Source organism: Opisthocomus hoazin, chromosome 32, assembly GCF_030867145.1.
Source record: "Opisthocomus hoazin isolate bOpiHoa1 chromosome 32, bOpiHoa1.hap1, whole genome shotgun sequence".
NCBI classification, from domain to species: domain Eukaryota; kingdom Metazoa; phylum Chordata; class Aves; order Opisthocomiformes; family Opisthocomidae; genus Opisthocomus; species Opisthocomus hoazin.
Window position 1 is genome coordinate 2546506 of NC_134445.1, and position 14391 is coordinate 2560896.

The following is a 14391-nucleotide window of genomic DNA, read 5'->3' on the forward strand; positions in this document are numbered from 1 at the left end:
GCCGAGGGCCGGCAGAGGAAAGCGCAGGTGCCCAGCGAGCGACTGCCGACCCCGGGAGCCTCCGAAAAGCCGGAGAAATCCTCCTAGAGCAGAAATGGGGGTTGGTTTTTTTCCCCCTCCCACCCAAAGACACCCGCGAAGTCTTCAAGCCAGAGTCGAACCAGCGTGGGAAGAGGCGAAAAAGCCGCTTCCACGCTCGCCCATGCTCACGGGTCGGGGGGGGGAACCCTGCGCCCGCCAGAAGTTCGTCTTCCCACCCAAAAACCCCCCAACCGCCACCAAAACCAGAGCACGGCCCGCGCTGGGCTGGGGCAGAACCGGGGAGCGAGGAGACGCCGGCGCAGACACCCAGCCGCCCTCCGCGCGGGTTTCCAGGCCTCGGAGCCCGAAGGCTCCCCGGGAGAGGAGACCCCACCGACGGCGGGGTTCCAGCCGCCGGAGTTCACCCCCCCGGGCAGCCCGAGGTATCGGAGAAAGGGCGGCTGGAAAAGGCGCTCCCCGCGTAACGCCCGCTGCGGGGAGCCCGGGACGTCGCCTCCTCAAATCCAAACCTGTCCCTGCCGCCGGAGAAGCGACAGCCGCCCCGCTGCGGGGACCTCCAGCTCCTTCTCCGGTCTCGGACCGGCTCTGCGACGCCGACAAGGGACGGACCTCACCGAAGGGACGCGGACGGCTCGCGACGTCCCTCGCCGCACCGGGACGCCAGCGGAGCAGCCCCGAGGCTACTGGCCGAGGGCCACGCTGGGTTTTTTGGCTGCCTTGGGGATTTTTGGCTGCCTTGGGGATTTTTGGCTGCCTTGCTCACGGCCCGGGAGGATTCCTGCGCCGCGGGGACGCTGCCGGCGAGAGAAACGGGGACGCGAATCCTGCTCTGGGCCCTGCTCGGCGCGGGTGTCGAGCGCTGCGGGGGTCAGACGCCGGCGGAGGGACCGGGGAAAGCCGCAGCCCTGTCGGTTCGGGAAATAAAGAGGTTACGGTGCGGCCAAACGCTGCTTCCCTGATTATCGGTGTCCGGGCAGGGAGAGCCCCGCGGGGGGACGCCGGCCGGGGGGTCTGCGCTCGCCGATCGCGCAACGTCGGGTCACTTCCAGGCCCTAACGGTAAAAACGAGGGGCGGGGGACGCCGACGCTGCCGTCTGTCCTTCTGTCCCGGATCTGCTGCCGCTCCGACGTCCCCCTTCGCCCCCTCCTCCGAGCTCGCCGGCAAAGCCACCGGCTGCTCCGCGGCTCGGCCTCCTGCGCCGGAGCCGACAGCACCCAGCGGGCACGCAGCCCGGAGCCCAGCTCCTCCTTCCTCTTCTTCGAGGAAGGCTTCTCCTCCGGAGCCGGGGCTTTGCCGCGGAGCTCGGAGGAGCTGGAGAGCTGCTCCCCGCACGCCGGCTCCCGGCACCACGGGACAGGGACCCAGCGCGGAGGAAATCTCTTTATGTTTTTGTCCTTCCTGCTGCTCCCGCCCGTCCCCAAGCCCCCCGAAGCCAAGGGAGCTGCTCCGACCACCGGCACAAGCCCCTTTCGCCGCGAAACGGGGTCGTTTTGACGTCGTTCCGGACCCCCACGAAGGAGCGCGGGGTTTTCGGCCGCTCCCCGTCGCGGCTCCGCGCCCCGCAGCAGCTCCGGGAGGGGAAGCGGAGCCGGGCTGGACCTCGCACCTCCTGCGAACCCTCTGCCGTAGACCCCGGCCCCCCCCCAAAAAAGGGTCCTGACCCCCCGCCGCGCCTCGCCCGGCTGAGACCCCTCATCGTCCAGGTCGCGCGGCGTTCAGGCGCGCGGGAAACCCCGCGTCCTCACGGCTTGCTCTCGCCGCAGACGCACACCCCGCGTCGGGACAGCCGAAGCCTCTGCCTGCACGCCGGCCCCGCGGCAAGAGCTTCCCAGCAGCGGGCGGCGGGGCCGGGGGGGCTGCGCGGGATCCGAAGCAGAACGCGAACGGCCGAGGCCAGAAGCGAGCGCGGTTGCACCCAGGACGACTCTCGAGACGAGCGAGAGCAGCTCGGCGTCGAGACAAACCAAACCCAGCCGACGCCGCGGCCGCCGAGGAGAAGCTGCCGAAGAGCGGAGCGGGGAGCGGGCGGCTCGCGTCGAGCGGAGGAGCGAAGCGCTCGCCGTCCCCACCCTGACGGGAGCCGTCCCCGCGCTCAGACTTTGGGCTCTGCTGTCCCTGGGAACCTTCCAAGTCTGGCTACGCCAAACGGAACCGCTTTGACAAACCAACTTGGCTCGAAAAGTGGCGAGTGCAACCTGAGGTGGGCGAGAGCTCGGGCCAGGAGGGACCTCCCGAGGAGGAGAGGAAGACCAAGGGCTGATGAAGCTCCGCGGACTCTGACGAGGTTCCTTCGCAAGCCCGAACGCACGCAGCACCCCTTCCCCTTCCCAAACTTGCCCAGGGCCAGCGGCGGCCCCGGGAAGCAGACACAGAGACGCCCGCCCGCTACGCCCGCCCGGCAAGACGCCTTCCTGCACCGGGGGTGGGTTCCTCACCCGCCCCACGGAACTGGAAGCTCTGCGAATCCTTCGTCCGCTCCGGCTGGGAAGCGGCGGGTGCTCCAGCGCCAGGAGCAGAAGATAATCGTGAAGAAGAGGTAAAAGATGGGGCAAAGAGACACCGCTTCGTGCTCCCTCCTCTCGGAGCAGGCAGCCAACCCGCGATTTAAGGCCACCATTCTTAAGGTCATCGGGGTTATGCATCAAGGAGAGGGTCCTTGGGGATGGAGGGGTTGGTTTGCTGCGGTGGAGCTGGGAGCAGACGATGGGTTCCGGGACTCACGTTGTCTGGATGGCTTCTCCTCCCGTGTACCTCCCAGGGAGCCTTTCCAGCGGCCCCAGCTCGGCACTGATTCACTGAGGAAGACTCGGAGCGGCCCCTCGCCGCTCGAGCAGACGGTACCGTTCCTCCGGCGACCGCCGCACCCCGTTCCGAGCGCCGCACGCCAGCAGCTCCCGGTGCCAGGCACCAGGAACACGCGTGTGCGTGTGCGTGCCTGGCCCCGCGTCCCCCGCTCCCAACCGATCTACGGCCGTTACGCTCCCACCGCCTCCGAGTGCGCTCCAGAATCCACCGCCGGCACGCTGGGAGCTCACGTGCGACGAGGCTGAGCTCGCTCCCGGTAACCTCAGAGCTGAAGGAGGCTTCTCGCGCGGAGGTGCGACGTTTCAGGCAGCGAGAGCCAAGGGGGGAGCAGATGCCTGGAAGCAGCATGCTGTTAAAAAATAAAATGCATTGACAGCACGGCGAAATGTCACAGCCTCCCAGGAGCTGCGTTTTCCTTCGCTGAGAGAGGAGGAGGAGGGAGCCGGGGCCGGGGGGGGGGGGACGTGGAAGAGTGAAAGCGCCAAGGGGAGCGGCCAAGCGCGGAGGTTTAGTGTTAACGTAACTGATACCTGGAAGCGACCCTTTCAAGGTGCTTTGCAAAGTGAGGCTCTGCGTGCTCGGCGGCCTCTGCGAGTTGACGGATCGTCAACCGAAGGACCGAGGACAGGGCTCGACCCGCGGCCGTCCTGCGGGGACGGGCGCTGGCCGGGCAGCGGCTGCGGGCTGGGAGCTGTACAGGCTACGCAGCGTAAGAAGCGCCATAGCTGCCCTTAACTCGCTTGGAAAATCAAAAAACAAAAGAAAGAAGAAATAAAAATCCTTACGGGCCCCGACTCGTCAGGGCCTCGGTTATGCTCAGTCTCTGCGGCTGTGAGTCCGTGGGTGGCTCCGCGTCCCCGGCACGGGCTGTGCCATCATCTGCCAGCAGACTGCGACTGTGGAGCCATGATGACGTGTGACGGGATCGGCAGGCCCAGTTCTGTCCTTTGGCTCGCCATCTGCGTCAGCACCGACGTGGCCACGGCTTCCGCCGCCGAGCGGACGCTGAGCCCGTTGGGGGAGGCCGTCACGGAGCTGTGCTGGATGACGGGAGCGGGTGAGCCGGTGGGCTCCGAGCTCTCCTTCGGGCTTTCTGCTTGACCAGAGGAGAAGGGGATGGAAAAAATAAAAAGCAGGTTAGAGAGGGGCTGCGCGCGTGGCTCCCGGCGTTCGCGGCGAGGCGACGGGACGGGAGACCGCTGCTGCCTCGGAGGGCGTGCGGAAATCGGTCAGGTATTTAACTCCACGCTCATCTTCCCCGCCGGGAGCGGAGCGGCTGATCCCTCCCGGAGTCCCAGCTCCCCCCACCAAGCCGGGCCCCCCCTTAAGCAGCTGCTTGGCAAAAGCAAACGAGGACTGGAAATGAAAGCGATCGGAGTCGGGAGGTAACGACGCAGCGGGTGCGGCCGGCCCCGTGCCGCGGAGCATCGCCACCGCAGCTCAGCGCCTTCGCGCCGGGGAGGCATCGAGCGCAGGCTCCCGGGGCGGGACGGCAGACCCGGCGCAACCCCTGCCGCAATAAATCCGCTTCCTCGTTACGACAAATGAACTTTCCTCCGCGTCGCTCCCCGGCGTGGCACTTGGTTCAAGGCCATTTAGCCCAGGGACGGAACGGCTCCTTCCGAGCCCTCACCATCTGTCGGGCGAGCGCACCGGAGAGCGCGCGGCACAAACCCTTCCGCAAAGGCAGGGGCAGGGGGGGTTTTTTTGGCTATTTTTTTCTATAAATTACCAGGTTTGCTCTTTATCGTTCTCTAGAACATTAAAATCAATTAGAGCCCATTACAAACTGCTCGATTTCCTTCGGCGACGCGAAGCAACGCGACTGACCAAGGCAGAGCCCTTCTTCCGCGCTCTTTTCCGAGCGACGCAGATCGGTCTCCGCAGCTCCAGCTTCTCTCCCACCCGCAGCCCACTGCGCCCAGGCAGAGCTCCTGACGCGGGGGATAATTTGCGACCGCTCAGACGCCGAGGCGAGCGCGATCAGGCCGCTCTCTTTGGGGGTACGCACTCATCATCTGCGGATGTCAGGAGGAAATTCCCTCCTGTGCACTTGGCTAGATGAATTACGGGCAAGATGCAGTCACCTTCCTTTAAAAGAGCAAAATAACGGCAGGAGCCGGGATGCTTCTTCCACGTCAAGAGGGTAAAACCCCACGACACCGGGGAGGGGGTGGGGGAACGAATTAAAAAACTAGAGGAGAGGTTTACAACATTACTGGGCACCCGTGAGCACATTTTAGGGCTCAGTTTTCTCCCAGGAGCGTGGCTATTGCAGCCCTTTCGCAGACGGGCTGCGCCTTCCCCACGAACCCTCGGCTCGGCCCCCGCCAGCGCGCTGAAAGACGCGCCCGGCGCCGCAGGTCTGCAGACCGGTGAGCGCGAAGGTCGAGCGGAGCAGTCTGGCACCCCAAAAAAGGAGATTTACAGGGTATCACCAATAAAACGTCCCGACTGCACACGGGGCAGCTGTAGCTCCGTCGAGGGAATCTGGCGTTTTTGTTTCAGGACCTGCTCGGTCACAAATCTCAATAATAAAAAAGGCAGCCAGGGAGCTGGGGCGGGGGCACGGGGAGGGAGGTGTGAATTTCCCTTTTATTATTCAGCTGTGTGATGAATTCCTGTGACTGGAGCAGACGGACCGCGAGGAGTCATAACAGGAACCGTAAACCCTGGAAGCTAACAGGGAAAATCGTGTTGCCTCTCCGCGTCCCGCGCGGGGCGAACCCCCGTCTGCGCGGGCTGGGGGACAGCGAGGGCTTCACCACCGCGTTGCTCCAGCTCCCACTCACCCTAACGAGTGAAAATAAAGCGGCTGCGCCGGGCCCTGCACGGCACCGAGTTGTGCCTCGCCGCGCAGGCGAAGAGCGTCTCGGAGACCCCGGAGATGGGAAGCGGGAGGTGATGGGGAAGGAGAGCGCCTGCCTTCCCGGCTTTTGTTTTCTCCCCCTTCCTTTCCTTCCCTCCATCCATCCCTGCCCGGCGTCCCGCTCAACCCAGGCGACGCGAGGGGCCTCCAGCACCCTCCCACAGCCTCGGCGCGACTGCCACAGCGTGGAATTGTTATTGCAGGGATGACATCAGAATCCAGACATAATGTTTAGCTCCCGGGTTGATTATAATGAAATAGGCAGCATTAAAAAAAAAAAAAAGAGAAAAGCAGATAAAAAAGAGGCTTTCTTAGTTCCAAACCCGAGCCAATTTGATGTGAATTGCAGAGAATGAGCTATAGAGCCCCATGATGTCATTTATAGAGTCTGGCCTTTCCCGACTCCGGCTTCGCCTTCAGAGCAACAGTTTTTAACTTCAAAGCGACTACCGAGCGCCTGGCGCGCTGCCTGGGAGCGGGCGGAGAGACGCCGGCCCGCGCTCCCGGGAGCAGCGGCGACACGGATCTCTTGTCCAACATCCCACCCCACCCAGACGCGGAGAGGGCCGCACCACCTCCCTCCCTCGGCGCTCTCGCCCCGGGGTTGCCCTCGCTGCCTGGCTGCAAAACCTCCCAAACCGGGTTAAAGCGGCAATTTGCAGCGCAAATTCGCAGCTCCGGCCCGGGCGACCCTCCTCAGCACCGAGGCTGTGGAAGCAGCAGCAGACAGAGGACCAAGGTCTGTCCTGTCCTGCTGGGCGCAGTCGCTGGAAGGCGACGGAGCAGAGACTGAGGTGAAGACTCCCCTCCTTCACACCTCAGGCAGGTTTTGTCTGCTTGGAGCCGCTTAACGGGCCGGAAGGAGCAGCGGAAGGCATCACTCACCGAGATAGCCCTGTGTTTTCTTCTGTAGTGCAGTGACGGGGCAGTCCTTGTGGGCCAGCAGGAGCTGTTTCAGTTGAGCAACCTCGTTCCTCAGTAGCGTAACTTCATTCTGAGATTGAAACACAAAACACGCACTTAGGCGTCGCTCACGCTCTCGACAGCAGCCTCCGGTAACGGCAGGATGCTCATTTACGTGCCCTGGAAACTTCTAATTTGTTGTCTGATTTGAGATGCCTCTGGCCCAAGAACACCCAGCAAAGTTTCTGGGTTTGGGGGATGCGGTGTGCAAGAGACGGACGGCGGCGTTTCCCTCCGGCAGCCCTCACCGCTGGCTGCAAAGCCCCTCGTTTCGTTAATCATCTGATCCCGAGCCCTCCTGCTAATGCCAACTGCTTGAGCCAGACGCTCCGGCGTGCCGCTGGCTCCGACGGAGAACCAACCAGAGCGAGGAGCCGAGTGCGCACCCAGCTCAGCCCCTGCCAGGTCGTGGGGAACATCAGGGCCCCTCCAAGCTCTCGGTACCTCTGTGAGCTGCCGGGTCTACTCCCCTGAAAACTGTGCAGCGTGCAACTCCTGCACTGAAATGTTTGGAGCAACAGCTGAAACTGAGAATCCCAGAATCCCAGCATGGTTGGGGTTGGAAGAGACCTCTGTGGGTCCCCCAGCCCAACCCCCTGCCCAAGCAGGGTCACCCAGAGCAGGCTGCACAGCACCGCGGCCAGGCGGGGCTGGAATATCTCCAGAGAAGGAGACTCCACAGCCTCCCTGGGCAGCCTGGGCCAGGGCTCCGTCACCCTCAGAGGGAAGAAGTTCTTCCTCATCTTCAGCTGGAGCTTCCTCTGCTCCAGTTTGTGCCCGTTGCCCCTTGTCCTGTCGCTGGGCACCACTGGAAAGAGTCTGGCCCCGTCCTCCTGGCCCCCACCCTGCAGATATTTAGAGGCATTTCTCAGGTCCCCTCTCAGCCTTCTCTTCTCCAGGCTGAACAAGCCCAGCTCCCTCAGCCTCTCCTCGTAGGAGAGATGCTCCAGTCCCCTCAAACTCAGTCAAAATTTCAAAACTGCCTGAGGAAACAGTTTCTATAAATGTCTTGGGAAAAGAATAAAAATACCATGATTGAAAAAAACCCCAGCGCATGAGTCACCGGCCACCAGCGAAAGAAAAAGCCCAGAACTGACACCAGTTCAGCCTCTGCGGCCCCTCAATCCCTGGCCAGACGGCAGTGGAAGCAAACGCTGTATTTTCAGATGCGTTGCACTTCCGTCAGGCACACAGAGGGTGCTGCCAGAGAGCCAGGGAAACCCAATTCTCCAGCAAAACCAGTAAGGCTGCAGCTGCAGAGCTGCCAAGAAAGCCACTGGAATCCTGGGGTGCATCAAGAAGAGTGTGGCCAGCAGGACGAGGGAGGTTCTCCTTCCCCTCTACACTGCCCTGGTGAGGCCCCATCTGGAGTACTGTGTCCAGTTCTGGGCTCCCCAGTTCAAGAAAGATGAGGAGCTGCTGGAGAGAGTCCAGCGCAGGGCTGCGAGGATGATGAGGGGACTGGAACATCTCCCCTACGAGGAGAGGCTGAGGGAGCTGGGCTTGTTCAGCCTGAAGAAGAGAAGGCTGAGAGGGGACCTAATAAATGCTTACAAATATCTGCAGGGTGGGTGTCAGGAGGATGGGGCCAAGCTCTTTTCAGTGGTGCCCAGCGACAGGACAAGGGGCAACGGGCACAAACTGGGGCACAGGAAGCTCCAGCTGAACCCGAGGAAGAACTTCTTCCCTCTGAGGGTGCCGGAGCCCTGGAACAGGCTGCCCAGGGAGGTTGTGGAGTCTCCTTCTCTGGAGATATTCAAGACCCACCTGGACAAGGTCCTGTGCAGCCTGCTGTAGGTGACCCTGCTTCGGCAGGAGGGTTGGACTAGATGACCCACAGTGGTCCCTTCCAACCCCTACTATTCTGTGATTCTGTGATTCTGTGCAGAGCCTCCACCGTGCAGCGCAGGGAACTGGGACCGCTTCTGCTGACCCAGTGCTGGCAGAGAGCTCTCCCTCGTGCAGGGGAGGTTTCCACGCTGCAAATACAGCTGGGTGCCCTGCTCGGAGGCTGGCACCGCTCCTTGAGCCGCGGTGGGGAAACGCAGAGCCCTTTCGAGGGCCGCAGGGCTTGAAATGACAGCACTGGAGCGCTCCTTCCCCATGGCCTGCTCGAGGCAGAGCATCAGGATGGAAAGCAGGGAGTGAAATCTGGGCGCAGAGGCAGCAATCCCGCTCCGGAGAGCGGCATCCGAACGCGCGTTGTCTCTGCGGCACGGGGCAGACGTTCCCTCCGGAGCGACGGTCCTAACGCTGGCAAAGGGCTGCGCTCAGCCTCCACGGTTACATACTCACGCTCAGCTGGATGTTCTGGGTCGTGAGCTCCTCAGCTTTCTTCTCCAGGGAAGACACCCAGAGCTTGCGTTTCTGACGGCAGCGGGACGCGGCAGCCCGGTTCCGCTCCAGGAACCGCTGCCGGCGCTCGTCCGGGTCTTCGTCAACCGTGCGTCTCCGTCGCCCGCCGGTGCTGGGGGTGGGCTGGGCAGGGGAAACCTGGAGATGGGGCAAGTGGAAGAGATGGTGAAAAGCGGGCAGACACCGGCGTCACCGAGGTTTGGCAGAGGAGACGCCAGCTCTCGCGGCTGGGGCAAAAAAGGGGATTTGCTTCCGTGGAATCGCACACTGCGGCGAGGGACCGAGGGCAGCCCCTGGAGCTGGGGACAAAGCCCCCTTCACAGGCACAGCCGAGGCCGAAGCACCCTGCAAACTCACGGCATGAACTGACACGAACTCCCCCAGACCCTGAACCCGGTGAATGCCAGGGAACCAGTTCAATCCCAGACTCCTCCGGTCGGCTAACGGCACGCAACCGACAGCAGAAGCTTCCCCCCCTTCGCGCCGAGGAGCTAACGTGGCAAACGATCACGGCAGCAGCCTTCCTTTTCATTTCACTTAAGAGATTTTAAAAAGCACTTCACACTGCGGCGGCTTGGGAGGTTCCCCCACGGCCAGGGACGGGCTGGGAGCCCTCGGTCCCGCTCTGACGCACGGACAACGCGCCGTCTCCCTCTGGGTTCAGTAACTCGCCCGCGGAGCGCAACCAAACGACAGCTTTTTGAGCGGGCAATTTGGCTTTGAAAATTAATCCGGGTTCAGTTTTCCCTGGATTATCTTCAGCTAAGCAAGCTCTCAGAGGCAAGCAGTCGAAAAAGGTTCTGTAACGCCCCACACTGCCCGGTTTGTTCGGGAGAACAAAGGAAAAGTCAGCGAGTGCAGAGTCCTGCGGCCGCAGCCTCGCCGGCGCTCCGGCGCGGGCTCTGTAATTACACCGCCGCGACCGGGGAGCGCGGTTACGCTTCGGCACTCGCTGGCAGGCAGCATATGGATATTAAACTTTTGGAAGCCTGTCGGAGTGCCGGAGCAGGTGGCGATCCTGATGGAAGGCTGGCATTTGGTTCGCTGGCAGGAGCCAGCGGAGCTGATTGCCTAAGAGGGGAGCGTTTAACCCCTGTAATTGAGCAAGGAGAAGAGAGCAAAATATTCTTTCGAAACTCCAGACCTTGTCAAGCAAATTAACATGTTGCTGAAGTTTTCTGCCCGGTGGTGTCTGAGAGCACTAGTGCTGAAGCAGCACTGAAAAAACAAGCTTTTTAACCCATTCTGCAAACCAGGAAGCCGCAAGGTTTTCCTGCCCTTTCCCCGAGGCCCAGAAACCCCCCAGCACCCCCAGCCCAGCCTCGCGGGCTGAGCAACACAGCAGACCTGTGGCTGGGCTGGGGAAGGGGCGTCGGGGTGCTGGACAAGTATCTGACTCTGCTCCGGACGTGCGGTCACCATCGTGCTGGCTGAGCCCACCACCAGGTTGCTGCCATTCAGCGAGGAAGATGCTGTCAAGCTGGCCTTCAGCCTCTGTGAAGGGAGAAAAAAGGACGTCAGTGGGCGTGTTCTCCACGCTGTTAAGGCTTTAACCAGCTCTTCTGTCGCTGCAGGAGCCAGGCCGCCGGGGAGCTGACTTCTGTTCATAAGAGGCCAAACTCGGCCCTGTTTACACCTGGGACCTAACTGGCTCAGAACCAGACACATGAACCAAAGAATTAACAGCAGTTTCCACCCCAAAACTCCCTTTCATCTGGCTCCAAACAGAGAAAAATTGACGCTGTTTGTCTTTGCTAAATATTCATATCATGTCAATTCTCTTCACCAGGGTTCAGGTTTCTCTGCATGGGTGTATCTGCCATCCCAGAGTTATCCCCGTCAGCCTTTTCACGCTGTCTGGTACTAGAGTTTTGTGACCATATTCCACGGATATCGTTTCTCTGACATAGCCTACTGCAAAACTCTTGATAACAAAGTTTTCTGATTTTGAGTAATATATAAAGCCATTTATGAATCCTCTAATTGCCTTAAGGAATGGAGAGTGACTTTTCTTCAGTCTTTGTTGGGGGGTTGGACTAGATGACCCACAGAGGTCCCTTCCAACCCTGAATGTTCTGTGATCCTGTGAACGGGCCCTTCGGGGACTGCGGCCGATTCCAACCCAACTGAGAGCCGTCACCATCTGGCCTACCCAAAGACAGAGAGCGGCTGCCAGCTTCGGCCCGAGCAGACAGGTGCCTGCATCCCCAACCCGCGACGGCGGCTGGCACCGCTCCGCTCCCCGGCCGGCAGGCTCTGAGCAGGACCACGGGCTGAACACTGCCGAGCCCCAACCGCCCGCTGAGGGGTTCTTCTGGGACGGAGAAGGACCTACGCGTGATGACGACCACGTCTTGCAAGCTCCTTCTCCGGGCAGCCAGACACACGCCGGCGGGGCGGGATGGCTGCTCCACGCCTCAGGCAGCGTTTCGGGTCCCTCATCCCACTTGTAGCTCGGATCTGCCCACGAATGGCAGATCCGGGCACAAACTGAGGCACAGGAAGTTCCGTCTGAACATGAGGAAGAACTTCTTCCCTCTGAGGGTGACGGAGCCCTGGAACAGGCTGCCCAGGGAGGTTGTGGAGTCTCCTTCTCTGGAGATATTCCAGACCCGCCTGGACAAGGTCCTGTGCAGCATGCTCTGGGTGACCCTGCTTGGGCAGGAGGGTTGGACTAGATGACCCACAGAGGTCCCTGCCAACCCCTACTATTCTGTGATTCTGTGATTCTGTGAATCCCGCCGGCACCTCAACAGGGTGCAACGGGAGCAGGGATGACACGATGGTGAGCAGCACCGCCGTAAGAGGGGGGTTTGCCAACGCCTCCACCCTGTCTCAGCCAAAAAGAGCAGGGGGTTTTGCCGCGCTTTGTTCGCAGACTCCGGTTTCCGTCCCTCCTCTGTGCGCAGCGAGGCTGAGCCATGAAGAGCCAGCGGAGGAAAATTCTTTCGTAAACTTTTATCTAAACAGGGCTCCACGAGCAGCACTACCAGGATCCTTGGATGACAGCACATCTTTCCTCTTGGCTCTCCCTTCCTCACGCCCACCTCCAACCCATCTGTTATCTTGGAACCAGAAGCGCCAGCTTTACAAAACAGCCGCGGTTAGGACGGGGCTGAGGTTCGCCTCGACCGCAGCGTGCCTGCTCTGCCTGCCAGAGCCGCAGCGCTGATGAGTCTCATATTCCTGGTGGCACCGGGACCACCTGCTCTCGCTGCGGCCAGGCACTCCGCTGCGATGGCTGCGCAGGGGTTCGGAGCGGCGGCGGCACAAGGCGAAGGCTGCAGGAAAAAAAAGCCTCCGGACGCAGTGTCTTCCGGAGGAGCTTAGGGACAACGCCGTGGCCGTGACTCCCTCCCCAGCGTGTGTGTCGGACACTTACCATTTTGGCTTCTGAGTGCACTGGAAGTCCTGATGGTGAAATGGACCCGCTGCTGTTGATGGGCGGCCCAGGAATACCGGGAATGTTCGGCACCATGGACATCGGCCGAGCCAGCTATCGGGGAGGAAGCGACGCACGGGTTTTGGAAGCTGAGGTGCTTTCGCTAGCACGCTCCGCGAAGCGGCTCTGTAATAATTCCCCGACCGAGCACATTTATAAAACTTGACAAACGTTCAGCGTTTAACTGCTGCCATCAGTCATGCCTGCTGTCACCGAAGGCCAGCAGCCACTCCTTTGGTGGCCACGGTGGCTGTTCCGGAGTCACCCAGCCGTACCAGCCTAGTGCGGAGGAGAGGGAGGAGGGCAGCCCGAAAGCCTCCCCCCTTCCCTTCCCTCCCAGAGGGCTTCTCCCCACCACTACAGGAGAGTGGATGGAGAAGGAGGGTACGAGAGCCCCTCTGGTTCTCTGCCCGGCTCTGTTCCAAAGCTGCCGTAACACCACGGGTAAGTCGCGGCATCCTCTCCTACACACGGAGAGCTTTCTCCCTCACCAAAGAGGGGAAAAACCAGACTTTGCGCTTGCTTTTCTTGCTTTTTCTTTGCAGCTCAGGTAGGCTGCTGCAAAGCACTCCAAACGCAAGGCGTCTTTCCAGAGACCAGCAAGGCGCAAAGACGTTTCCGTGCCCGCGAGCTACGCCGAGCTGCCTGCGGTCTGCCGGCTTTGACCTCAACATTCCTGTTACATTCTCCACTACGAGGAGAGGTTGAGGGAACTGGGCTTGTTCAGCCTGAAGAAGAGAAGGCTGCGAGGGGACCTTATAAATGCCTACAAATATCTGAAGGGTGGGTGTCAGGAGGATGGGGCCAAGCTCTTTCCAGTGGTGCCCAGTGACAGGACAAGGGGCAATGGGCACAAACTGAGGCACAGGAAGTTCCGTCTGAACATGAGGAAGAACTTCTTCCCTCTGAGGGTGACGGAGCACTGGAACAGGCTGCCCAGGGAGGTTGTAGAGTCTCCTTCTCTGGAGATATTCAAGACCCGCCTGGACAAGATCCTGTGCAGCCTACTGTAGGTGACCCTGCTTCGGCAGGGGGGTTGGACTAGATGACCCACAGAGGTCCCTTCCAACCCCTACTATTCTGTGATTCTGTGATTCTGTTACCCGAGGCAGCAGGTCTGGGCTGTACTCACTCAAAACCCAAAAGACACGTCCGGCAGGCCAAGCAGGACTCGCACGGGCTGCTTGGTCGGGAGCCGAAGCGCTCGAAGACGTACCAGCCACCCAGCAGGCAAACCTGCTCGCGGGTTCTGCACCACGGAAAGGCCTCCGTATGCAGAAAGCACAACCGGCAAGGCCGATTTTCAGAGCGCTCTCTAGCACGCTGGCAAGGTTAGGGTGGCTTTCCTGGCCTGCAAAGACCAACATGTTCTCTGCAAGCTTGAATGGTTTCAATTGAGGCACGCTGTTCCAAATGGAAGCAGCTAATCAGAGATCCTACAGTTCCCAGCCCTGGATCGATGGCATGAGCCATCTGTCCAGGCAAGGCTTTGTTTTTTTCCAGACTTATTGCCCTCTAGTGCGATCGACATGTTGTTGCTACCTTGCCAGAGCTGGCCCCCCTCCTCCTCCTCCTCCTCTTCCAGTCTTACATAGCACAGAGGGGGAGATATATTTTAATTTTTACAAAATGGAAGTGCCTGCGCAGATTTGGCAGGGGAAAAACACTGTCCCCTCCTCCGCCACGCAGAGCTGTGCTGGAAGTTCCTCTCACCGATATAACAGAAGGCATCTGTACGGGAGGGCCTGGGAGGACGGGCATGGTCTGTCCGTTTGCGAGCTGCACGACAAGTGGCAGGGAACCTGTGGGAGACCTGGAGAAACAACAATTCAAGTTCTCATGGATTATTCCAAGTTTATGCCGTCCCAGCAGCCCCGTGAGCTCAAGGGCAGAAGCGTGAATTAATTCTGGTTA

At 60.8% G+C, this 14391-nt stretch overlaps 1 protein-coding gene across 5 annotated transcripts in view; it reads right to left on the reverse strand.

Annotated features, from left to right (window-relative positions):
- Positions 1-14391, reverse strand: part of LOC104329134 (cyclic AMP-dependent transcription factor ATF-7) — a 74596-nt gene that overhangs the window by 2476 nt on the left and 57729 nt on the right. For 3 of the 5 annotated variants that reach the window (XM_075445665.1, XM_075445663.1, XM_075445667.1), the window contains 5 exons: positions 14191-14290; positions 12418-12531; positions 10383-10529; positions 8976-9173; positions 6603-6711 (listed from right to left, as the gene is read on the reverse strand). In XM_075445665.1, the coding sequence (XP_075301780.1) occupies positions 6603-6711; positions 8976-9173; positions 10383-10529; positions 12418-12531; positions 14191-14290 (668 nt within the window). Of the gene's footprint in view, positions 1-3716; positions 3942-6602; positions 6712-8975; positions 9174-10382; positions 10530-12417; positions 12532-14190; positions 14291-14391 lie in introns of those variants that run through there. The other 2 variants (XM_075445664.1, XM_075445666.1) reach the window with 2 other exon arrangements.